Source organism: Lemur catta, chromosome 1 (assembly GCF_020740605.2).
Source record: "Lemur catta isolate mLemCat1 chromosome 1, mLemCat1.pri, whole genome shotgun sequence".
Taxonomy (NCBI): domain Eukaryota; kingdom Metazoa; phylum Chordata; class Mammalia; order Primates; family Lemuridae; genus Lemur; species Lemur catta.
The window spans coordinates 107794497-107816937 of record NC_059128.1 but is presented as its reverse complement, the minus strand read 5'-3'; the positions used below and the strand labels follow the sequence as shown (position 1 = coordinate 107816937).

The following is a 22441-nucleotide window of genomic DNA, read 5'->3' as shown; positions in this document are numbered from 1 at the left end:
CTGGAAACAGCAGCCACGAGCTTCTCCCCTGCCCCCAGCTGCTGGTGTCCCTCTGAGGGGCCCAAGAGGAAGCACTTGGTGTCAGTAACAGCCAGGACGCGGTTGGTGACCAGCCGACACTTGAGATGGGCTCCTGACAGACCCCCAATATCCCTTTAGTCTCCCTGACATGCCACATTTGGCTCTGACAATGGGTGGTCTGTAAGGGTGCCCTGGAGCCTTCCCGAGTGCCACTCCCGACCTGCACACAGTTCCCGTGCATACAGGGGCTGCAGGGGAGGCTGCAGGCTTAGGCCACATGAGTGAAAATGGGCTGCGAGAGAGAGTGCTCAGGCTCTCAGAACCATCCCACCATGTGGTTGCACGGATATGCACACGGGTTCCCGGCTTCCCCTCCCATCTGTCGGGGACTACTCAGCTGGTGGGTAGCTGTGGTCCTGGCCACGGAGGATGGAGGTGGCAGAGCCCATCGGCCTTGCATCTCTTTGCCTTGGGTGCATCTGGCCCCAGCTGCCACCAAACTGCAGCCTCATCTTTCATGACGACCCCCCATTGTGTACACCTCTGCAAGCCTAGCCGGGTATGCCCAGATGGGTCACAGTAGAACGTCTCCATCCTAGGACCTGAGGCCCTGGAGCATGGCTCTGCACCAGCTGGCCTACCAGGTCATTTGGGGACCTTTAGGCCTCCCCAGAAGCACACTGCCAGCTCCTTCAGCCCCCCAAGTAAGAACCATGCTTCCATGAGTAACATCAGGTACTTTAATCCCATCAAATAGCTCTGTGGTCCTGCCAAGTGCCAATGCTACCTACAAACCCACCCCTCTCCCCTCCCTCCCGGCTCGGGTGGCTGGGCTCTGTTGGGGGTTGGAGGGGGACCAGGAGCAGCAGTCAGCTCAGCCTGCTCCAGGGGACAGGCTGGGACAGTCCAGAGGAGTCCTGGCCTCCCGTGCACTGGGGTGGGCCTGCCGGCTGTCAGTGCTGAGTCAGGCACTCAGAGGCTTTCTCCAAGGTCAGGTTGGCCAGGTGTTGGGGCTCCAGACATGTGAAGTTTGGGGATACCAGGCTGCAGGTAGACAGGGGTGTCTCAGCCCCCCTCCTGCCTCCTTCCACCTTCTCAGTGGGTCTTGCCTGGGGGGGCCCTGGCCTCTCCTCCCAGCTGGGACATGGGAGGTCTTGTGCGTGGCAAAAGCCCTGCCTGTTCTCAGGGTGGGTCACTTGTGTGACTGAGACTGGGAAAGGGTGTTGGGTGGGGCCTGTGGCACATTTAATCCCTGGTTTAGGTGCACCCCGACCCTGGAGGCCCCCCTTCCCTGGCTCACTCACAAGGCTGGGGTGGTTCTGTATGTCCCAGGCCCAGAGGAGGAGCAGCAGTGCATGGTTTGTTCACGAAATGACGCATAGGCATAGTTGCAGAGGTGACATTAGCACGTCCCAGGCACAGAGAGCCATGCCTGCTGTGCCCACTGAACCGAAGAACCCACGCCACCTCTCCCCTCACTCCCTTGTCCCTCCCTCCCCTCTGGAAGGCTGGGCCGGGGTGGCCTTACCTCATGTTCATGTCCTGTCTGAAAGACAACATGGGGCCCAGTCAGGCCCCTCCACGGGCACCCCATCCATCTACCGTGGGGAGCCCTCCTAGGCTCTGGCCACATTTCTGCCACACACATGGGGCAGTCTGGGACCGGGCTCTATGGGGATCCTTTAGCCAGGATGATTCCCCCTTCCTCCACCTGAGTTCAGAGACCTTTGAGGGAGAAGGGACTGGGGCCGCCCCCTGCACTGCCTCAGAGAGCTGGGTCCAGGTCCTGCCTCCTTGTGGCCCGCCTAGGCCGTGGGAGCCATGGGAGCCAGCTTCCCGCACATACTCACCGGCTGGGTGCTCACATGCACACTACCTCTGGTAAGGCATGTTGGGTTTGAGGAGGGGACTTACTTGTGCCAGTCACTTCTACAATGACAGCAACAGCGGGTTTGGAGTCAGGGGGCCAAGTGGCCTGGGTTGGTGTCCCCTCTCTGAGCCCAGGTGGCAAGTTTGCTGTTGCCCAGAGACCCCAACTCACATGTAACTGAGAAGGCCCTGCACAGCTGCCTCCCACTGCTCCGAGGACCTGTGGGGACAGGGGCTTGGAGGTGGTGTGTCCCCCAGCCCCAGACCCCACCCTCCCCAGGTGACGAGAGCTAGGTGGAAGGCGGAGGAGCCTTATCCCAGGAGAGCCTGGGACCCCAGGGACAGCAGGGCCCTCGGCACAGGCAGGTGCCAGTGCCTGAGCCCTACTCGCAGTTGTAGCCAAAGCAGACGACGTGCGAGTCTGTGCAGTTGTTGCAGGAGATGGTCTGGTACTGGAAAATGCCTGCAACACAGGAGAGGTAGCTGCAGGCTCCCTCAGCCTCCGGGACCCTGAGCTGCTGCTGCCAGTGCTGAACCCCTCAGCCTGGATGGAAGCTCACTCACCACAGTGACGCTGACAGTCGATGCGGCCTGTGGGGGGACAGGACAGCGTGGTTTTACCAGACCCAGCTTGGTCCCCCGGCCCTGCCAAAGGCTCAGGGGCCCGTTCCTTGGCCACCTGGTTACATGTGTGTGTCCATGACCCAGAGGGAAGGGGTCCTCAGGGTGGCTCCCAGCATGGGATGGTGCACACCTGGGGAAGGTGGCAGCACCACTCCTGGTACCTCCAGGGGACTAGTTTGGGAAGGTGCCAGGGAGGTGGTGGCATGTATCTTTTGGGCTGTGCTGGTGACCATGGGGTGACAGGGGTCCCTCCCTGGGGCCTGCCCTATCCAGGTGGTCTGTTCACATCATTCAGCCCCAGCCAAGCCCTGCTCCCGGGGCCCCAGCCTCGAAGGAGCTCAAGCCCTGTGGGGACCGGCGACACCCTCAGTGCATCTGGTCCCGCGGCCCCCCTCGCTCACTTTCGATGATAGCGTTCTGGATGAGGTGCACCTGCTCCCGGAAGATGGCTCGCAGCTCACTGGGGAAATACCCTGATGGGGGAGGCGGGAGAAGGGAGGTCAGGCGCAGGCGGCGGGCGGAGGTGTGTGTGTGTGTGGGGGGGGGTGTCCTGGGGTGGGCGGTCCCTGCCTGTTTCCCTCCCCTTACCCGGGAAGTACATCTTCCCCTGGTACAACTGATCCATCTTCTGGTACACGATTCTCGCCACTTGTTCCAGCTTCTCCTGAGCTGCGGGTGGGGAGGAGCCAGGTGAGCGGCCGGCTCGGGGGATCTGGCCGGTGCCGGGCGCCCCGGGCTCGGCTCAGCGCTCACTGATCTCCGCGGGGATGGCCAGGTGCAGCTCCTTCATCGTGTCCTGGCTCCAGTCGGTGAGCAGCGCCCCCGACACGGGGATGTCGCCCACCCACCAGGACTTGAGGTTCACATGGTGGCGGTAGAAGGAGAACTTCTCCGAGAAGTTGTAGTGGCAGTGCAGGCAGCCGCGGGCCAGCGCCACAGTCATGCCCAGGCACAGCAGCAATGCCATGGCCCGCCCGCCGCCGGCCAACCAACCGCGCCCCCGAGCCACGCCCTCGGCTGCGCACCAACCAACGGCGCTTCTGCCACGCCCCTCGGCCGCGCACCAACCAACGGCGCCCCCCCCGCCACGCCCCTCAGCTGTGCACCAACCAATGGTGCCTCCCTCCCGCGCCACGCCCCTCGACCGCACACCAACCAACAGCGCCCCTCCGGCTCTGGGACGCACCTCCGTCCTCGCCCCCATCTCAGGCCCCGCCCCCACACCCAGTCCCGCCCACCCGTCCTCAACCGACAACTGACTCCGCAAATTCCGCCCCTAGGCCCCGCCCACAAGCCGCCACTAAGAAAGGACTCCGCTTCCGGATTGGCTCCCCGCTCCCGGCCTCGCCCACGCATGCTCCAACGCCGGCGCCAGCTCCTCTTCCTTGGCCGCCTCCCCCTGAGGCCCCGCCCTACTCCCCCAACAGCCTCGCAAGCTCCGCCCACTTGCTAGGCAACCGGGAGCATGCCCAGCGGCCCCGGCACCGGCCCCGGCCCCATCGGGGCGTCCGGCCTCCACGGCGGCCTCCGGGACGAGGCTGTGCGCTGACAGCCCGCGGGACAGGCCTGGTGATCCCCGTGCGCCGCTTCCCCGCGAGGCCCCGGCCCTTTAAGGGAAGTAGGCCCGGCTTCCGCGGGTGCGGCCGGGCGGGGCGAGCGGGACGTGTCTCTCCGCGCCGTGTCCCTCCGCGGGCGCTGAGGCGGGGTGGGACCGGCGCTGAGGCGGCGGCCTGCGGAGCCAGGTGGGTCCCCGAGGGGACGAGGCGGGCGGCTAGGGGAGGCCGGGTGGGTCCCCGGGGCGACGCGGCGGACAGCCGGGAGGCCGCGTCCCCGGGCCGGGTCAGGCTGTGGGTACAAATGGCAGTTTGGGGCCAACCCTGGGTCCACTGATCAACCTCTCGCGGGCCCCGAGCCTCCTGGTTTGGATAAAAATCCTTTTCCAGCCCCCCAAACCGACGCGGAGTCGGATCCCCACAGCGTCCCCTGAGCACGTGGCAGGTCGGGGCGAGGGGCGGCTGAGGACGACCCCGCGTAGCTCCCTGGCCGGAGAAGCCCCTCTTCCTGCTGGGCTCGAGATGGCATTAAACCGCCTTGTGGGTTATAGGGTCACTGACAAGGTAGGGGAGACCCGGACGTACAGTCTCAAGGCGGGACCAACCGTTCAGGGGAAAGACTCTGGTCTCTGCACGTTGCTTTTCCCTCTTTGCATCTTTCTTTCTTTAACAGTTTCATCTACGTTTAATTGACATACAGTAAACCCCCCATATGCCAAGTGGACGGTTGGGGAGATGCTGAGATGCCACATGTGCAGTTAGTGCACATCTCATGTGCCACTGCCTACCTGTACTTTCTGGTCTGGGACTTGCTCCCCGCACAGGCCAACCCCAGAACTGCCAGCTGCTTCCTCCTTCCTTCCTGCACATCTTGAGTTCACCAGGGCTGTGAGTAGCCCCATTTTATTTTTTAGAGACAGGGTCTTGCTCTGTTGCCCAGGGTGGAGTGCAGTGGTGTCATCATAGCTCACTGCAGTCTCCAACTCCTGGCTCAAGTGATCCTCCTGCCTCAGCCTCCCGAGTAGCTGGGACTACAGGTGCGCACCACCACACCCAGCTAATTTTTTTATTTTTTGTCGAGGTGGGGTCTTGCTATGTTGCTCAGGCTAGTCTCGAACACCTGGCCTCAAGTGATCCACCTGCCTCAGCCTCCCCAAGTGCTGGGAGTATGGTGTGACACCTGGCTTGAGCAGCCCCATTTTACAGAGGAGGTGGGGCTCAGCTGAGTGGCTGCTGCGGCCTCCCTGAGGCTGGAGCCCTGGAGCCCCCAGTGATGTGATCTCCCAGTGTGTGGGGTGAGCTGGGTTTCGACCTGTGAGATACAACTCACTTTCCTTTTCTGTTCTCCTGGATCACTTCTACAGGCCAGCTCTGCTTTAGTGTAGGGAGGCGAATGTTTGTTTGTTTGGTGTCTGGCCCTCTGGTTGGTGCTTCAGAAGTGGAGATTTAGGGAGGCAACACTGGGGAGGACCCTCAGACCTTACTGCCCAGGCCCACACCTGCAGAGAGGGTGGAAAGCAGCAGGAGCCCCAGCCTGCCACAGTCGCCACTCTGAGAACTTCCGGAAGCCAGGCTTTTAACAACCCAGCTGGCAGAGGTCTGTCATTAGAACTCAAGACCAAGTGTGCTGGTTATGAGTGAGGACAAGGGGAGTGGAAGTCCAGCATGCTGCTGTCCCCGGAGCTCCCTGTGTGTTGCTGGGTGGCTGTCCGACTCAGGAGCCCACCTCAAAGGACACCTGTCCCATTGCAGCCTTCCCAGAGTCTCCTCCTTCCGAAGGTCGGTGTTTCTCTTTAACGCTCTAGAGCTGAGCTGGCCCCCGAGGCAGCTGGGGTGCAAATACATGCCAGACCCGGGACTCCAGAATATCTTCTTAGTGTAATTTCACCCGATTCTTTCCCCTCATTTCTTTTTCTTTCTTTCTTTCTTTGTTTCTTTTTTTTTTTTTTTTTTGCTTTTTGATGTGGCTACCAGAAAATTTGGAATTACACACATTACCTATGCAGCTCCCAGCGCACCCCAGCGTTTCCAGGGCATCTATTCTTTCAGTAAACGCATGTGGAGCCTCTCCGCTCATGGGATACATCAAGTTCTGCCTTCGTGTTTGGTTATTTCTTAAATGGGATGAGTTTCTCAAAGGGTTTGGCCAAATGCTTGGTGTTTAGTGATGGATGAATTATTGTCAGCTATAGTTTTTTATATAGAGTATTTTTAAGAGCAGTTTAGATTCATCGCAAAATTGAGTAGAAGGAACAGAGAGCTCCCATGTCCCCCCACCCTGTCCCCACACACACAGCCTCGTGTGAACCCCCATTTCAGAAGGGACTGTGTTTTAATATCTTCACATCTCTCGAAAAGCCTGCCACAGTGTTCACGTAGCAAGTGCCCCGAAGTAACTGTGACAAACTGAATATTTTTTTAAGGCTATTTTTGGCAAACTGACTTCTGAGTTCCCCTCTCTTTCTCACCCAGCAAAAGCATCAGGAGTTATTTTAGTCTGTCAGGAGGTCTGTGAAAGTGCCATTTTAGTTCCCGAGCTTTGTAAATGTTTCATGTTCTATAAACAAGGTGAATGAGATCTGTTCTATATGTAAAAACGTCCTAGGCCACCGAGTTCTTTGAAAACTCAGCCATTAATCATCTTCCAGGGAGTTGTTCTCCCACCTTAAGGGCCTTATAGATTAGAGATTTCAGGAGAATTTCCCGGCCGCTGACTGAGAAGTGGGGGTTTTTACTTTGGGAAGTTTTAGACATTCCCCAGCCGAGGAGCTCTGTTCTTGTTTCCTGGAATTTAGAAGCTCAAATGGCTTAACCAGAAAAGGTGACTCCAGGTTCAGAAACCAGCGCCTGTGGTACCGTGTGTGCCCTGCTGCCCACCAGGAAAGGTGACACTTCTGTGTTCTTGGGGACTTTCACACGATGCCTTTTGGGGGCCATGCCCGACCTCTTCCCTTTCTCTTTTGATTCTATCAAATTTACTATTATATTTTCCTATGTACCCAGACTGGAAAACTAGATGTACGCTTCTCGTAAAGGTTCACAAAGGGAATTTCACCTTCCAGAGGAAATAATAGTTCATCTTTATTTTGTTCATTATTATTTAACAACAAAGGCCTGATGTACACATTGTTTTGCGACTTACTTTTCCACATAGTGGATACTGGATGTCCCTCCTTGGACATGAGCGCCTCTGTCTAGCTCCTTTTGAGGCCGTGAGGGCGCGCCGTCCTCGTTAGGCAAGGATGGAGAGAGCATCTCCTGGTCGGGAGGTTTTGGCTCAGGTATAAGGCTTTTCCCTCCAGCCAGATGGATGGGATGACTTTGTCGGAAGCCGCATGCCCTGGTCTCGGGGTTGTCAGCCTCCTTGCCACTCGGGGTCAGTCTCACTTGGATTTCTCTCCCTTTTGTCACCTGCAAGTTGTGGCTTTTTCCTCTACATTCTTCTTGTCTTGACGCAGAGCTTATATTTTGTTTTTTAGTTTAAAAAGTATGTTAAAGTCACACACATGTATTTATTGTTGCTGTGTTTTAATGTCATGTTTCACTGAGGAGTAGGGAGCTGTTACTCCCGGGCGGGCTCTGGGCCAGGGTCCCCCCAGCACCGTGGACATTGGGCCAAGTCATTCCTGCCCTTGGGCGAGGCAGCAGACCCGCTTCCTGGTGTGCGGGATGAGCCAGTCCCTCCCACCTTCCAGGAAATGATGAGTTCATGAGCTTTCCCGCCAGGGCCCCAGCAAACGTTAGGTCAGTTTATTAATAACAGCAAAAGCTCTGCAAACAGCCACTCCAGGCTGAGAGTCAGGGGTTGTCCCGTCACTTAGCAGGAACAAGCGTCCCTGTCCACCCTCAGGCAGCCTCTCCACATGGGAGGGTGCCCCCTGCCCGGCTTCGTTTCTGACGAGTAGGTTGGTGGCTTCGCAAGGAGCTGCAGAAACAGATGTGGGAAGAGACAAAAACATGTCAGCACCTCTGACAGCCCCAGTTGCTGCTGACTAGCTAATAATGAGGCTGGCCATTTAAAATATTACTCATTAAAGAGGGAAATGAGGCAAACAGACCAAAACACTTGGGCCTGGCCCTGCTCTGCCACTTGCAGACCAAGCTTTTTCCCCTTAGCCTGAGGACGTTGGGTCTGGGTCATTCTCAGGGGTGGGGCGTCCTGGGCACTGCAAGGTGCTGAGTAGTCCCTGCCTCCACCCACCCTATGCCAGGAGCACCCCCAGTTGTGATGACCACAGATGTCCCCAGACATGGCCCAGTGTCCCCTGCAGGGGCCGAATCACTTCCATGAAACCCACGGTGTTGCTGAGAGCTCTTTACAGCAACCCGAGTGAAGCGAGACCCTGAGTGGGCCACCCGGCTTCCCCTGGATGAACTCAGAGCGGCGGTTCCTCCCTCCACACCCCTTCCCCTTTCAGACAGGAAGGGTCTAGGGGCTGAGAAGGCAGCGTGAGGTTAAGCCCAGACCCCTGGGCCCCAGCGTCCCAGGGAACTTCCACAGCAAGGACTGCGCCGCAGCGTATGGACAGGTTTGGGGGTGCTCCTCCTTGCGTCTTCCTGTCTCTAACACTCGGCCTTGTGCCAGGTTCAGTCTCTGTGGTGTCTCTGGAAACCTGTTAGGGGGCACCTCAGGCTTTGATGACATCTCACATTTCTCTGTAACCATCCCCCAGCCGACACCATCTTGTCAAAGGATGTGTTTGTACCTGCCCCTGTGGCAGACCGAGGCCAGGGGAGACAGAGTCAGAGTCCTGTGAGGTGTAGAACGAGAACCCCAGTCTGTCCACACTCAGCTCTTCTTTCTCTGTCCTGGTAGAACAGGGGCATTAGCAGTGGGAACCTCAAGTTCAAGTGCATGTCCTCTGTTTCACTTGCTGTGCACGCTGAGCTCTCAGAGGCTCCAGGGCAGGGTCCTTCCTGCCTCTCCCAGCTTCTGTGGGCTCCAGGCGTCCCTTAGCTTGTGGCCAGGTCACTCTAGTCTCTACCTGCATCTTCTCTGGGCTGTCCCCTCTGTATGTCTGTGTCCACATTTCTGTCACCTTATAAGGACACTGGTCACTGAACCAGGGCCCCCCCTGCTCCGGGTCTAGTTAACACCTGGTCTTCATTGATAACATCTGCAAAGTCCCTTTTCCCAAAGAAATTCCCATTCATAGGTCCGGGGCTTAGGACTAGAAGCCATCTTTTTGGGGAACACAGTTCAGCTCACAACAGGGGACTTGGGAGTGACTGCTGATAGAGCTGGAGTTTCTTTTTGGGGTGATGACAACGTTGTGGATTTAGATAGAGGTGGCGAATGTATAACTCTAAACATACTAAGACCCACTTAATTGTATACTTTAAAAGGTTGAAATTTGCAGTACATGAATTTTATCTCAATCTAAAAAAAGAAAAGATTAGCAGGAGGGTTAGAAAACTATGCTGACCCCGTGGCCCAGTGCCTCACTTCCTGCCTATCTGCCTTCGTACCGCAGAAGTTGGAGAACTTCACCCTGTAAAGAAAGACGGGTGCACAAAACAACAGGACACGCATGTGGGATTTGGGGAAGCCACAGCCATCATCCTGCAGGTCCTGCACAGTTGAGGATGGCCTCCCAACACCAGGAACAGTTGTGATGTTTGAAAATAAGCATTTAGGTTATGGAAGACAGCTCTGGGCACAGTCATTTTTCTTTCTTTTTTTTTGAGACAGCGTCTCACTCTGTCACCCAGGCTGTAGTACAGTGGTGTCACCATAACTCACTGCAGCCTCCAACTCCTAGCCTCAAGTGATCCTCCTGCCTCAGCCTCCCGAGTAGCTGGGACTATAGGCGCCACAACCCTGGCTAATTTTTCTACTTTTAGTAGAGACTTACTCTTGCTCTTGCTCTTGCTCTTGCTCAAGCTAGTCTCGAACTCTTGAGCTCAAGCGATCCTCCTGCCTTGGCCTCCCAGAGTACCAGGATTACAGGTGTGAGCCACTGTGCCCGGCCTCTGCCTTTTTTAACAGGACAGATTCTGGGCTTCAAGCATCTTCCAGCTAAATATTGGTGCTGCCAGAAGGGGAGCCAGTATTGCATACTAATCTAGAACAAACAAGCTGACTTCTGAGCTCAGGGCTTGTCTCTCTTGCGCTCTGGGGTAGCAGTCCCCGAGGCGGTGGCAGGATGTGGAAGCCTCCGGAAGGAAGTGAGTGACTGTGGGCCCTGAGCTACAGCTGTACCTCGCCCGGGGAGGGGTCAGCCCAGTTGGTCATTTAGAGGAACTATGCTGTGTCGTGTTGTGCTTTCAGAAAAGAAGTGTGAGTTGGGCTGGGGGAATTTATCTTACCTTCTGTCCCTCTAGAAGTTTCCAAGGGCCATTGGCGTCTTCTCTGTGGGAAGACCAGGGGAACCACAAGGCGTGGCATTGGATTCTGAGAAGTTCGTGCCGGCATCGTCCCCACACAGACTCTGGACGGCTCTGACCAGAGCAGAGAGAACGGAGCCCCGGGCACGGTGAGTAGGGCGTGGGGGACAGTGACAGGGAGGTCGTCACCCGGGGGCCACCCGGGGCCACCCCGCATGTCTTTGTTTCTGATAGAAAACTGTCTGCTTGGGGCGGGAACTCTGCCTGTCCAGGAGAGTATTTCGGAAAATAATTACTTCCACTTAAAAAACAGGCCTCCCACTTTGTGAGAGGAGACAGAAACTCAAGCAGGACCTTTATAAGCCCTTTTGGCCACCCTGGCCCCATTTTCTGGAACGGTCCTGGTGGGCATGTGGTAGACAAGCGTAAAGATGTAGAAAGAGACAAGCCGAGGCCGTGGGGGCAGCCACACTCTCCGCGAGGCTCGGCCCAGGCAGGGGTCTCCTCCCAAGGCTGGAGTCTGCCCAGGGTGGCCCTGTCGGCAGAGGCCTCGGAGGCCCCTGGAAGACCCTCCCCACTTGCCCTGAGCAGGTGGCATTGTTGGGGCCAGCCCTCAGCCCTGGCACTGGAGAGGTCCCCAAATCAGCAGCCGAGCAGTGGCAGGTGAAGTTTTTCTTTGTTTTGTGACTTCCATTGTGTTAGAAGGTCAGTGACAGGATCGTGAAGGGGCCCACAAGTAAAGCTGGAAGTAGGCGAGGCCCGGGGCCTGGCCTGGGCCCAGCTCTGCCCCGCCGGGGGGCCCAGGGGCTTCACATCTCTGCTCTGTTTCTCGGTATTTCTGCTGTAAAGTGGTGATAGCCTTTTCCTTTCAGGACAGTGTGAAGCGCTTAGCGGGTATTCACCCAGGTGGCAGGAAGTAACCACGGTGCCCTGGGCCCCCGGCGGCTCTGGGGAAGTGCAGGCCTTTCTGGTTAGCACTTGTGGTAGGGAGGGCCTGTGTCCTCCTTCCTGAGCAGCGATTGCCCGAGCAGCTTTCCTGGGGTCCTTACCGGGGTTCCCTCTGTGATAAACCACCGACCTGCACCGTTATGTTGTAGACTTTTCTGTGGTTGTGCTCACATTTCACAGTGAACAAGATCGTCCTTGAGTAAGTTTGAGCCCAAGACGGCCGGCTTTAGTGCTTTTGGGTGTGTGAGCACCACGTTTTTATACACTCGCTTTGCTGAGATATAAATCACGTACTGTGTATCGCACCCACTTAAAGTATACAATTCAGTGTTTCTAGACCATTAACAGAGTTGTACAACCATCACTGCATTCTATTTTAGAACTTTCATTGTACCAAAAGACATCTGTCCCTATCAGTAGTCACTCCCCATCCCCTCCCCAGCGCCTGTCACCCACAAATCCACGTCCTGTCTCTGCAGATCTGCCTGTTCTGGACATTTCACACAAATGAAGTCACACACTGTGTGTCCTTCTGTGTCTGGCATCTCTCACTGAACACGATGTCCTCAAGGTCCATCCATGCTGTGGCCTGTGTCAGAGCCTCGTCCCTTGTCATGGCTGAATGATACTCCAGTGTGTGGATGGACCACGTTGTCCTTGTCCATCCATCTGTCAGGGACACTTGGGCTGTTTCCCCGTTAGGCCGCTGTGGACATGGATATGCAGGTGGGGAGCGGGGGGATTGCTGGGTCAGCTGGTGTCTCTGATCAACCCCTGAGGAACTTGCCGAAGCGGCTATACCACATTGCATTCCCACCAGCCGCGTGGGAGGGTTTGATGTCTGTACATCCTCACCCCCACTGTGATTGCCGCCCTTCTGGGCAATCACCTTCCTAGTGCGGGTGAAGAGATCCCCTCCTCTCACAGGGCGTGTCCAGTTCCTCTGCCCCGTCGTGCACGGCCGCTCTCCCAGCTCCCGTTGCCTGGCTGCCGTGTCCGTGTTTGTGCTGCCCGGAGTCTGCCCTCCACACCCACGGCCCAGAGGAACGGCAGGGCCTGGCAGTGGGCAGGAGGGATGACCCCCCAGGTGAAGCCACAGAGACAGGGAGGCTCAGGGTGCCAGTGGCAAGGGACCTGCGCTTTGTTCTGACTGGCGCTCTCGTGAATATCAGAGTAGCCTTTTACTGTTTACTCTTGTGTGGGTCTCCTGGTGATGCCACAGTCTAAAGGGCTTAAAACAACATTTGTCATCTCACAGTTCTGGGGTCAGAAATCTGCCATGGCCTCACTGGGCTGATGTCAAGGTGTGGTGGGGCCGGTCCCTTCTGGGGGCTCCAGGGAAGAACCATCTCCTGCCTTTCCCGGCGTCTAGCGGCTGCCCGCGTCCCTCCGCTTAGTGCCCTCCCTCCCCCTTCAGAGCCAACAGCGCAGCATCTCCCAGTCTCTCTGCCTCCTTTCTAATGATAAATTTGTATTCATTTAAGCCCCTGGTTTGTTAGTTTGTCACAGCAGCCACAGGATACTCCTCCATCCCAGCTCTAGGTCTAGAGACATGGGCACAGGACAAGACTTACTGGCCACAAGTAGAGAAACTAACTCCAGCAGTTTAAGCAAAAAACAGAAAAAACAGTGGTGTGGTTTATTATAACATTATAAATGGTTATTGTTACACTCGGGGTGGGTGACGTAGAGCCCAGCACCGTGACACTGTCAGGCCTTGGGGGGGTACAGCCACCGCAGCTTCCACCTCCCCCACCCTGCCTTACGACACTTCCCCTTTCTGCACTTCCTCCTCCAGGCCCCACACAGGCCTCGCCCCTGTCTGTCACGGCCAGGTGCACATCGTGGGAGGGCACAGCCTGCTCCGCTGCAAGCAGAAGACAAGGCACAGGTGCCGTCATCCTAGCAGTGACAGTAATGAGGGGGCGGTGACACAGGGACCGGTTGTGAGTGTGAGCCAGGCACCCATGCACCATGGGATCGTGTCATCCCCTCACCTCCCAGTGAGCGTTGGAATCAGTCGCTGTCCCTGTCAGCACACAGGAGTCTTGAGGGGAGCGGGTGGGAGAGCCAGGGCCCCATCTAGGGCATTAGCGGGCGGCTGCCAAGCTACTGCGTAGGCATGGACAAGACTTAGAGTTGCTCGGGGAGGTTTATTTTTGTTAGTTGTTTGTTTTGGGGTTTTTGTTTTTGTTTTTGTTTTTAGAGACAGGGTCTGGCTCTGTCGCCCAGGCTGGAGTGCAGGGGCATCATCACAGCTCACTGCAGCCTCCAACTCCTGGGCTCAAGCTATCCTCCTGCCTCAGCCTCCCAAAGCTTTGGGACTACAGGCACCACCACCGCGCCCGGCTGGTTTCTTCATTTAGATGGTGCACTGGGGTGAATAGTATTGCCCCAAGATTCATGTCTACCTGGAACCCGCCAAGTTACCTTGTTTGGAAGTAGGGTCTTTGTAGATGTAATTAGGTGAAGACAAGGTCACAGTGGTTTAGGGGCCCCGATCCAGTGACTGGGGTTTGGACACAGTCACATGGCCAGGACACACATGCAATAGCACTTCACCCTCACCCAGATCTGGAGGCTAGAAGTCCAAAGTCAGGGTGTGGGCAGGGCTGGCTCCCCGTGAGGCCCTGAGGGAGGGTCCGCCCAGGCCTCTCCCAGCTGTGGGGGCTGCTGCCATCCTGGCATCCCATGGCTTCCGGACACATCACCCCAATCCCTGCTTCGGTGTCCTCTGTGTGTCTCTCCTCTTCTGTTCCTGTGAGGACACTCGTCACTGGCCTTAGGCCCATGCACATAAGCCAGGGTGGCCTCATCGCAAGATCCTGTTTCAACCTCAGACCACATGCGCAGGTTCCAGGCATCAGGACAGGGACGTCCCTTTGTGGAGGCCACAGTTCAGCTGCTGCGCTCACCTGTGACCACTGTGGCATCCCAGCGTGCTCAGAGCATCTGGGCCAGACTTGGGGGAAGGACGCAGCCACTCTGGGTCGCTCGGGCCCCAGCTATTGGTGCCTTCTACTCTGGGGCGTCCAGGCCATGCCGCATGGAGGTTTTTGTTTTTTTTTTTTTTTTTTTTTGAGACAGAGTCTCACTCTGTTGCCCGGGCTAGAGTGAGTGCCGTGGCGTCAGCCTAGCTCACAGCAACCTCAAACTCCTGGGCTTAAGCGATCCTACTGCCTCAGCCTCCCAAGTAGCTGGGACTACAGGCATGCGCCACCATGCCCGGCTAATTTTTTTTTCTATATATATTTTTAGTTGTCCAGATAATTTTTATTTCTATTTTTAGTAGAGACGGGGTCTCACTCAGGCTGGTCTCGAACTCTTGACCTTGAGCGATCCACCCGCCTCGGCCTCCCAGAGGGCTAGGATTACAGGCGTGAGCCACCGCGCCCGGCCACGCATGGAGGTTTTAACCCTCTGAGAAACTGACACCTTCTGGTGAAACACTTTGAAACCTAAAGTCCTGGGGAACATTCCAAATCCATCCCGTTGTTGCCTCCAGAACTGAGTTTCCAGGGAACCCTGTCAGTGGGGCAGGTCACAGTTATTCCCTCTCTTGTTTCAGATCCCTGGGGGGAGCCAGCCCACCGGGACCTCTCCCAGGAAACGTGAGACAGTGGGCGCCACCAGGATGTCCAACCCTTTCCTGAAGCAAGTCTTCAACAAGGACAAGACATTCCGCCCCAAGCGCAAGTTTGAGCCGGGCACCCAGCGCTTCGAGCTGCACAAGAAGGCGCAGGCGTCACTGAACGCGGGTCTGGACCTGAGGCTGGCGGTGCAGCTGCCCCCTGGCGAGGACCTCAACGACTGGGTGGCCATGCACGTGGTGGACTTCTTCAACCGCGTCAACCTCATCTACGGCACCATCAGCGACGGCTGCACAGAGGAGTCCTGCCCGGTCATGTCGGGGGGCCCCAAGTATGAGTACCGCTGGCAGGATGAGCACAGGTTCCGCAAGCCCACGGCACTGTCCGCGCCTCGGTACATGGACCTGCTCATGGACTGGATCGAGGTGCAGATCAACAACGAGGACCTGTTCCCCACAAACGTCGGTGAGTGGCGCATGGGTCTCCCTGGACCCTCCAGGAGGGACTGGCCAGCACTAGCCACACCTGGGTTTGGCCCAGTGGGCAGGGTGTGGACTCCTAGCCCCCAGAACAGGGAGCGGATGCGTGTACTGTTTTAAGCCCTTGTGTTGGTGGTAGTTGGCACCGCAGGCACAGGGTGCGTTCAGGGGTCTCTCTCACTGTTACCGTGGGAGTCAGCATGGCAGCCCTGGGAACCTACAGGGTGGAAGTGTCCCGGACATGCTTGGGGGCCTGCGGTCCCAGCCTGTGGACACTGCAGCTGCGCACCCTGGGCTAGGTTCTCGCTGCTGTGGCCTCACCTGCGTCTGCCTGGTGGGCGGGGCCGGGCTCTGACAGGGGTCTCTCGGATGCCCATCTGGAAACTGGGTGTCCCAGAATGGGCTTTTTCCCAAAATAGGGATTACTTGGTTTCCCAACCCCCAAGATCAGGTCTGGGTAGGGTCTTTGTGCCCACACTCCCTCGGGTTCTGACCTTGGACTTGCTGGGACCCCCTGATGTCCTACCCAGCTCCTGAGGGGTCCAAATCCTAGAACTTCAGAGCAGGAAGTACCCCAAGCACCTCTGGTCAGCTCCCCACACATGGAAGTCTGTTGTTGTCGTGGTACCAAGAAGAACAGAGAATAACCTTGGCAGGAACCGTGGGTGTGGACAGCGTGTGAACAAGGGCACGGCTGTGCCAATAAAACTTTATTTATACAACAGGCCAGGTTTGGCCCTCAGGCTGCAATTTGCACCCCCATGTAAGGGCATCATCACAGGTGTGGGCAGTGAAGCCCTCAAAGCTTCCGTTTCTGAATCCTTTGCCTAAGCTGGGTCTTTTCAATAGCTCTTCCTTGGTCGGGCGTGGTGGTTCATGCCTGTAATCCCAGCACTCTGGGAGGCTGAGGCAGGAGGGTCACTTGAGCTCAGGAGTTAGAGGCTGCAGTGAGCTGTGATTGCACCATTGCACTGCAGCCTGGGCGACAGAGCAAAACCCTGTCTCAAAAAACAAAATGAGCTTGTCCTTCACTCCAGCTCGTTCCTGGGGGCTCCTGTCACCCTCACCCCCATCCTAGGGGAGAAGGGTGGTGTCAGCGTCAAGCCCAGAGTCCCTAGCAGGTCTGGTGCCAGGCACTGTCAGCTTTGTCACCACTGTCACTGACCCAGCGGTCCATCAGGATTACCACCCCTGGGGGGTACTCCCCACCCCACTCAGTGTTTGTGATACACTTTGTTGCTTTCAGAGGTTTTCAGGGACACCCCATAAATATCGGTTTGTGGACAATTGTTAGGGTGCATCTCGAGAGTAGAGCATACCTTGTGTTCAGTCCTTTCCTCCTGTCACAGCGACAGAGGAGGAAACCCAGGGTCCTCACAGATGGGGAACACACCTTCCCCAGTCGGTCTCCCAGGGCCTGTGTCATAGACACACACAGAAGCCTAAAGGTGACAAAACACAGGCACCGACGTGCTGGGGGCAGTGTGGTGCTCCATAGGGAAGGGTGCAGCCTTGGAGATTAACTTGTCCCAAACACAGAGAAGGGAGCTGGGTGGAAAATGGAACATTCATGGTGAAGTTCACTGGGAAAGGCCCTGGGTCAGGGGAAGGCCCCGGGTCAGGGCCTGGCCCAGCTCGCGGGAGCCCTGGGAATGCCTGTTCGTTCCCGTCTGCCGCCTTCTCCTGATCCATTGAGATCCTTCCCTGTGGCAAGAGCCGTGTCGCTCCCGATGTTTCTCTAATCCTACTGTTGGGACTGGCCCTTCCCAGGGTCCTGCAGACACTGCTCCCACGACCTTCTTCAAACATGCATCTATGTCCACTCGTTTGTCACATCCTCTAGGAGAAATGTCTACAAATGAGTTCCCTCCCTGGGAACATGTACGTAGTCGAGGTAGATGTTGCCCAAGTGCCTGGCAGGGCTGGCCGGACGGCTCAGCCTGTGATCACGGCGCTCCAGGCGGCCGAGGATCGATCCTGACCTCTCCCCATGCCCCTCCCACCATCCCCAGGCACGCCGTTCCCCAAGAACTTCCTGCAGGCCGTGCGGAAGATCCTGTCTCGGCTGTTCCGCGTGTTCGTGCACGTCTACATCCACCACTTCGACCGCATCGCACAGATGGGCTCCGAGGCCCACGTGAACACCTGCTACAAGCACTTCTACTACTTTGTCAGGGAGTTCGGCCTCATCGACACCAAGGAGCTGGAGCCGCTGGTGAGCTCTCGGGGCCCTCCTTCTCTGGGTCGCAGCCCTGGGGAGTTTCCTGGTGGGGCAGGAGGCGGGATAACAGGAGGGACCCTGGGTCCCCCCGGAAAAGATCCGGGAGGAGCACGGGTTCCTCACCAGCCTCCACGCAGCCCTCGCCTCTGGTTCATTCTGCCTTCATGGTTCTGAACTCAGAGGTGTCCAGAAATCATCCTCTAAGTGTCACTTACAACAGGGACACACAGGCCAGCGTGGGAGGCTCCAGCCTCTGGTGCCTGCCTGGCCTGTCCATTTCCGGGTTTAATCAGGAGACAGACACAGGGATGCTGTTCTCACCCTTGGGTCTCATGCACAAAACCAGAGCTCCTGAAGCCAGTGTCCTTTCTGGAGATTGGGGCCCATGTTTGTGATGGGGTGACAGGGACCTGCACTGCAGTGGTCACCCAATTCTGGGCAGGAAGATCTGAAAGGGCATTGCAGGACCTGGCACCTGGGACCCGCTCCTGAGGCATCTTAGGGATGTGGGTACCCCAATGTGCACATGGGGGCCCCACCAGCCTCCTCAGAAGGGGGTCACCTGCCCAGAAGCTGGGTGGATTCAGGGGTCTAGAGCCTCTTTCAGCAGCAACTTTAGGGCAGTCACAGTCACAGGGCCACAGGGGCATCTCTGGCTAGAAATGCGTGGCGGCAGGAGGGCTTGCTCAGGGAAGATCAAGGCCGTGGCTCTGTGAGTTCACTGTCTGTGTTTCCTCTTGGGATCCTGGAGTCCAGCGTTGGCTGGAGACGCCCTCGTTTACTCAGATCTCTGGAAGTCTGTTCTTCACAACTTCTAAAAATGGTTCAAAACATCTTCACATGACTTCTTCATTTTCGTATATTCCCTTGCACACTTTGCCTGCCAGTGAAAGTTTTGCTGGATTTAAAATCGATAGCACACATGCTCAGTGGGTGTAAGGGTTTCATCTTTATCTGCAGGCTGCCTTCCAGAACTTTCCTTTCAGTGTCCCAAAAACCATACGAGGCTCGGCAAACTGCCACCCTTCGGGCTGGCTGCTGTTCTTGTAAATAAAGTTTTATTGGCACATGGGCCCACACATCAGGTCACCAGTTGTCTTTGGCAGCTCGTGAGCTACACGATAGGGTTGAGTCTTTGCGACGGGGACCATGTAGCCCACAAATCCAACAATGCTGACTCTGACTCCAAGGTAGTTTGCCGCCGCCTGGTCGAGGGTGTGTGTTGTTAGTTTGGGGTTCAGGGAAGCCCTCGGGTGCCCCCCTACCTGCATTCCCATAAATTTCCATGTGTGCGCTATCCATGCTGCCCGTTTTGTGATTGGCTGTCCTATCTCACATCCTGCTTGCTCTTAACAGAAAGAAATGACTGCTCGGATGTGCCACTAAGAGCCCCGAGGGCCCCTCAGTGCCCAGACCTCCCCAGGCTGCAGAGACTTGGAGGAGGATGCCTGGGGACAGCAGCATCTCTCTCCGACCTGAGCACCTTGGGAGCTTTTCATCCCTCAAACCTGTGCTCCTGCCACTGTCGGGGTGTCGCCAGGAGACCCCAGCCCTGGACGGCGGGTTCCTTCCCCCCAGTCTCGAGCCTGGCCACATAGCGCTGACAGGCCCAGCGCCCGCCTCTCTGAGCCTGTCTCCCACCTGTGAAGTGGGATTGAACCTGAACTCTAATTCTGTGTGTTGTCAGCAACCGGAAAACCCTGTGTTTTTAAACCACTTGCATTTCTTAGCGAGCTGGAGAACGTCCTCAGCTGCCCCAGCCCTTGTGGCCACCAGCGTCCCAGGAAATTCTGTCCCCACTCCAGCCCCCACCCCAACCTGCCTGGCCTCCACTGGGTGCTGGGTAGGCACAGCCTTGGCCCTGCCTGGAGGAGAGAGGACGGCAGTTCCCGGCCAGCGGAGGGCGGGAATACACTGCTGCCGCTTCTCTCAGCGCACACTGGAGCCGCTGCTGAGCTCACACAGAGGTACGACGTGACCACTGGCCCCCGCTCTTCCTAACCCACTCTGTCTCTGTGGTTCCCCCGAGTGCGCTACTTGTTCTCTGGGGTTTCCTGGACGCTGCAACTCCAGGCCCTGCGTCCCATGTTTGAGTCAGTTCCTAAGCGCCCCTTTGTGTGTCATAAAAGGTCTAACTTTTATACAGTTTCATTGATGACCACCTTGAGTTGTTTTATTTTGAGATGGGGTCTCACTGTATTGCCCAGGCTGGTCTCGATCTCCTTGGATCAAGGGATCCTCCGGCCTCGGCCTCCCAGTGTGCTGGGGTTACAGTCGTGAGCCACCCACCGCGCCTGGCAAGATATCTTTTTTTTTTTTTTTTTTTTTAAGACAGAGTCGTGCTCTGTTGCCCAGGTTGGAGTGAGTGCCGTGGTGTCAGCGTAGCTCATAGCAACCTCACACTCCTGGGCTTAAGTGATCCTCCTGCCTCAGCTTCCCGAGTAGCTGGGACTACAGGCATGCGCTACCATGCCTGGCTAATTTTTTCTATATATATTTTTAGTTGGCTAGATCATTTCTTTCTATTTTTTTTTAGTAGAGACGGGGTCTCACTCTTGCTCAGGATGGTCTCGAACTCCTGACCTCGAGCGATCTGCCCGCCTCGGCCTCCCAGAGTGCTAGGATTACAGGCGTGAGCCACCGCGCCCGGCCATCTTTTTAAAAGAGCTTTTCTTCACCAGAAGTTCATCAGCCCCCCCCACCGGAACAGCACCCGCTTCCTTGTGACTGACCCGGGAGTGAATCTGTCCCGGGGAACTTCTCTCCCTGCTGCAATGCGGCGTCCTTGCATCTGCGGTAACGGGCCTTACTTGGGATGCCTGCCAGCTGCTAGGCAGCCTTGGATCCATGGCCCCAGGGGCTTTGGCACCAAAATCCGTGAGCACTGTCTGCTCACCTTGGGGCTAGGACCAGGGCCTGTGACCAAAGGAGGCCACGTCCTGCCCCTGCAAGCCCCTTCCATTCCCGCCCCTCCAGAGTAGCCAGTGGCCTTTGTCAGCGGCAGCCCTTCCTGCCCAGCCCCCGCACCGTCCCAAAACACACAGAGCTCGGGTTATCTCCAGGTGTTCCAGATGATCGCAAGAGAGGGGCACTTTCTACCTGTCTCCCGGTGTCTGCTGGGAAATGGAACAAGTGCATTTAGCCCACTGTCACTGCCTAAGTCCAGAGCTCCAGGCACGTGCCCTGGTCCTCACAGAAACCACCTGAGTCTGGGGTCCAGCTCTTAGAGCACCCAGGAAACAGACCTCACAGCCCAGCCCGAGTAGGACTTCAGGAAACCAGGAACTGTTTGATTGATTATATCTCCTTGTCCCTGCAAGATGACGCCCAAAGCTCGGCACCATCATGTCCCCAAGGATGCAGGGTGTCCCCAGTGGCCTGGCCAGGCAGCTTCCCATGTGGGTCAGGGGTGGCGGGGAGGGTCCCAGTCCTGGCCACCCTCCTGAGCCGGATGTGAACTTCAGAATAAATTGTGTTTGGTGCCCACAGCTGCTGCCCGTAGTCAATTGTGTTTTCCTGCCTTTGTCAACAGGTTGCCTGTGCCCAGGGGCTGAGTCTCGGTTCTTGGGGCTCAAGAACATCTTAGATATCACAAGGGACCCAAATACTTAAAGACACAGTGTGTTGTCGCTGGGTTTAAATTTCACAGGGTGGGAGGTTAGGACCACTGAAACAGAAACGTCTAGAAAATAGAGATTGGGAAAAGCTGGTGTGCGAAGGGGCCCACATCGACTTTGTGTTTTCATTTTGCCCAAGAGTTACTTCCTGCTCTCACTGAATGTGACTTTACTGTCTGCCCTGTTTGCCTTGAAAAAGAAAACATGGCAGAAAACTTTTAACCACCCATCAAAGAATAGACTCAGGGAAAAGATGGGCAGTTTGTGGCCCAGCCGCTGCTAACCAGCTCCGCAGCCTTAGACAAGTGACTTTGCCACAAACCTTTTTCGTTATATACGTGAAATATGTGGGGACCAGGTGACGATCTCTGGGGTCCCTTTCAATGTGGAACATTGTTCCAGGAGCTGACAAGAGAGCAGCTTGGACTCACAGATCCGGTTTTTTGCAGCTCTGGCTGCAGGGAAGGGCTAGACGGAGGCAACCAGGGCACAGGAGACCTCAGCCCTGCCACGTTCAACAGCAGTTGTGCGCAACGTCCCTCCCCTAGAGGGCGCAGCGGCTCCAGGAAGGGACAATTTCTCTCCTGCCAAGTGCAGATGCCTCAGAAATGCCTTCCACAGATGCCACTGTTTCCTACACTGCCTTGTGACTCTGGTTTTGCAACACACCTCAGCTACTTCCAGGGCCAATTTAAGAATTATGGAGCTTACAGGACTTCTAACTCATCATTTTCTGGTCGGCTTAATTACAGCCGCCAAAGATGTCCCCATTCTAATCCTGGGGCCTGTGGGTATGTCACCTCATGTGGCAAAAGGGATAAGGACCTCAAGATGGGAGGTCATTCTGGATGACCCAGGGGCCCAGTGTCAGCACAGGGCCCTCCCACCAGGAGGCGGGAGGGTCGGAGGCAGAGAGACTGGAAGATGCTGCGCCGCTGGCTCTGGAGGGAGAGGAAGGGCCCTGAGCTGAGGGACACGGGCGGCTGCTAGACACTGGGAAAGGCGGGAGGTGGGTTCTCCTTGGAGCCCCCAGGAGGGACTGGCCCTGCCACGCCTTGATTTTAGCTCAGGGAGACCATGTCAGATTTCTGACCCCAGAACTGTGGGAGAGTAAGTTTGTTTCATTTAAGCCACTAACTTTGTGGTCATTTGTTACAGCAGCTATAGGAAACTCATACACCTTTTGCAAAAA

The 22441-nt window shown here is 56.7% G+C and overlaps 2 protein-coding genes and 1 long non-coding RNA gene across 10 annotated transcripts; 1 reads left to right on the top strand and 2 right to left on the bottom strand.

The window, feature by feature from the left end:
* Nucleotides 1-743: 743 nt before the first annotated feature.
* On the bottom strand, nucleotides 744-3571 carry IZUMO4 (IZUMO family member 4). Of its 3 annotated transcripts, XM_045543933.1 has the most exons (10): nucleotides 3268-3571; nucleotides 3103-3183; nucleotides 2916-2987; nucleotides 2455-2481; nucleotides 2278-2353; nucleotides 2063-2110; nucleotides 1936-1950; nucleotides 1550-1567; nucleotides 1326-1340; nucleotides 744-1065 (listed from the first exon to the last, which is right to left on the bottom strand). In XM_045543933.1, the coding sequence occupies exons 1-10, from the start codon at nucleotides 3479-3481 to the stop codon at nucleotides 975-977; spliced, it is 657 nt and encodes a 218-aa protein (XP_045399889.1). In that variant the 5' UTR covers nucleotides 3482-3571; the 3' UTR covers nucleotides 744-974. The 3 variants fall into 3 exon arrangements, with proteins under 3 accessions (XP_045399889.1, XP_045399874.1, XP_045399884.1); XM_045543918.1 differs by lacking the exon at nucleotides 1326-1340 and having other exon boundaries at nucleotides 3268-3554; XM_045543928.1 differs by lacking the exons at nucleotides 1326-1340; nucleotides 1550-1567 and having other exon boundaries at nucleotides 3268-3554.
* Nucleotides 3572-3940: 369 nt separating this feature from the next.
* MOB3A (MOB kinase activator 3A) lies at nucleotides 3941-20195 on the top strand. Of its 6 annotated transcripts, XM_045543898.1 has the most exons (6): nucleotides 3942-4256; nucleotides 10057-10235; nucleotides 10392-10543; nucleotides 14911-15397; nucleotides 17424-17626; nucleotides 18989-19783. In XM_045543898.1, exons 4-6 carry the CDS (start codon nucleotides 14977-14979, stop codon nucleotides 19016-19018), a joined length of 654 nt encoding a protein of 217 aa, XP_045399854.1. In that variant the 5' UTR covers nucleotides 3942-4256; nucleotides 10057-10235; nucleotides 10392-10543; nucleotides 14911-14976; the 3' UTR covers nucleotides 19019-19783. The 6 variants fall into 6 exon arrangements, 5 of the variants coding, with proteins under 5 accessions (XP_045399863.1, XP_045399854.1, XP_045399847.1 ...); XM_045543891.1 differs by lacking the exon at nucleotides 10057-10235; XR_006733524.1 differs by lacking the exons at nucleotides 3942-4256; nucleotides 10057-10235; nucleotides 10392-10543 and adding exons at nucleotides 13141-13233; nucleotides 20169-20195 and having other exon boundaries at nucleotides 18989-19599.
* Nucleotides 7157-9960, bottom strand: LOC123633029. Its single transcript, XR_006733528.1, has 3 exons — nucleotides 9923-9960; nucleotides 8774-8876; nucleotides 7157-7992 (listed from the first exon to the last, which is right to left on the bottom strand). It is a non-coding gene; the product is annotated as an uncharacterized LOC123633029 (long non-coding RNA).
* Nucleotides 20196-22441: the final 2246 nt, after the last annotated feature.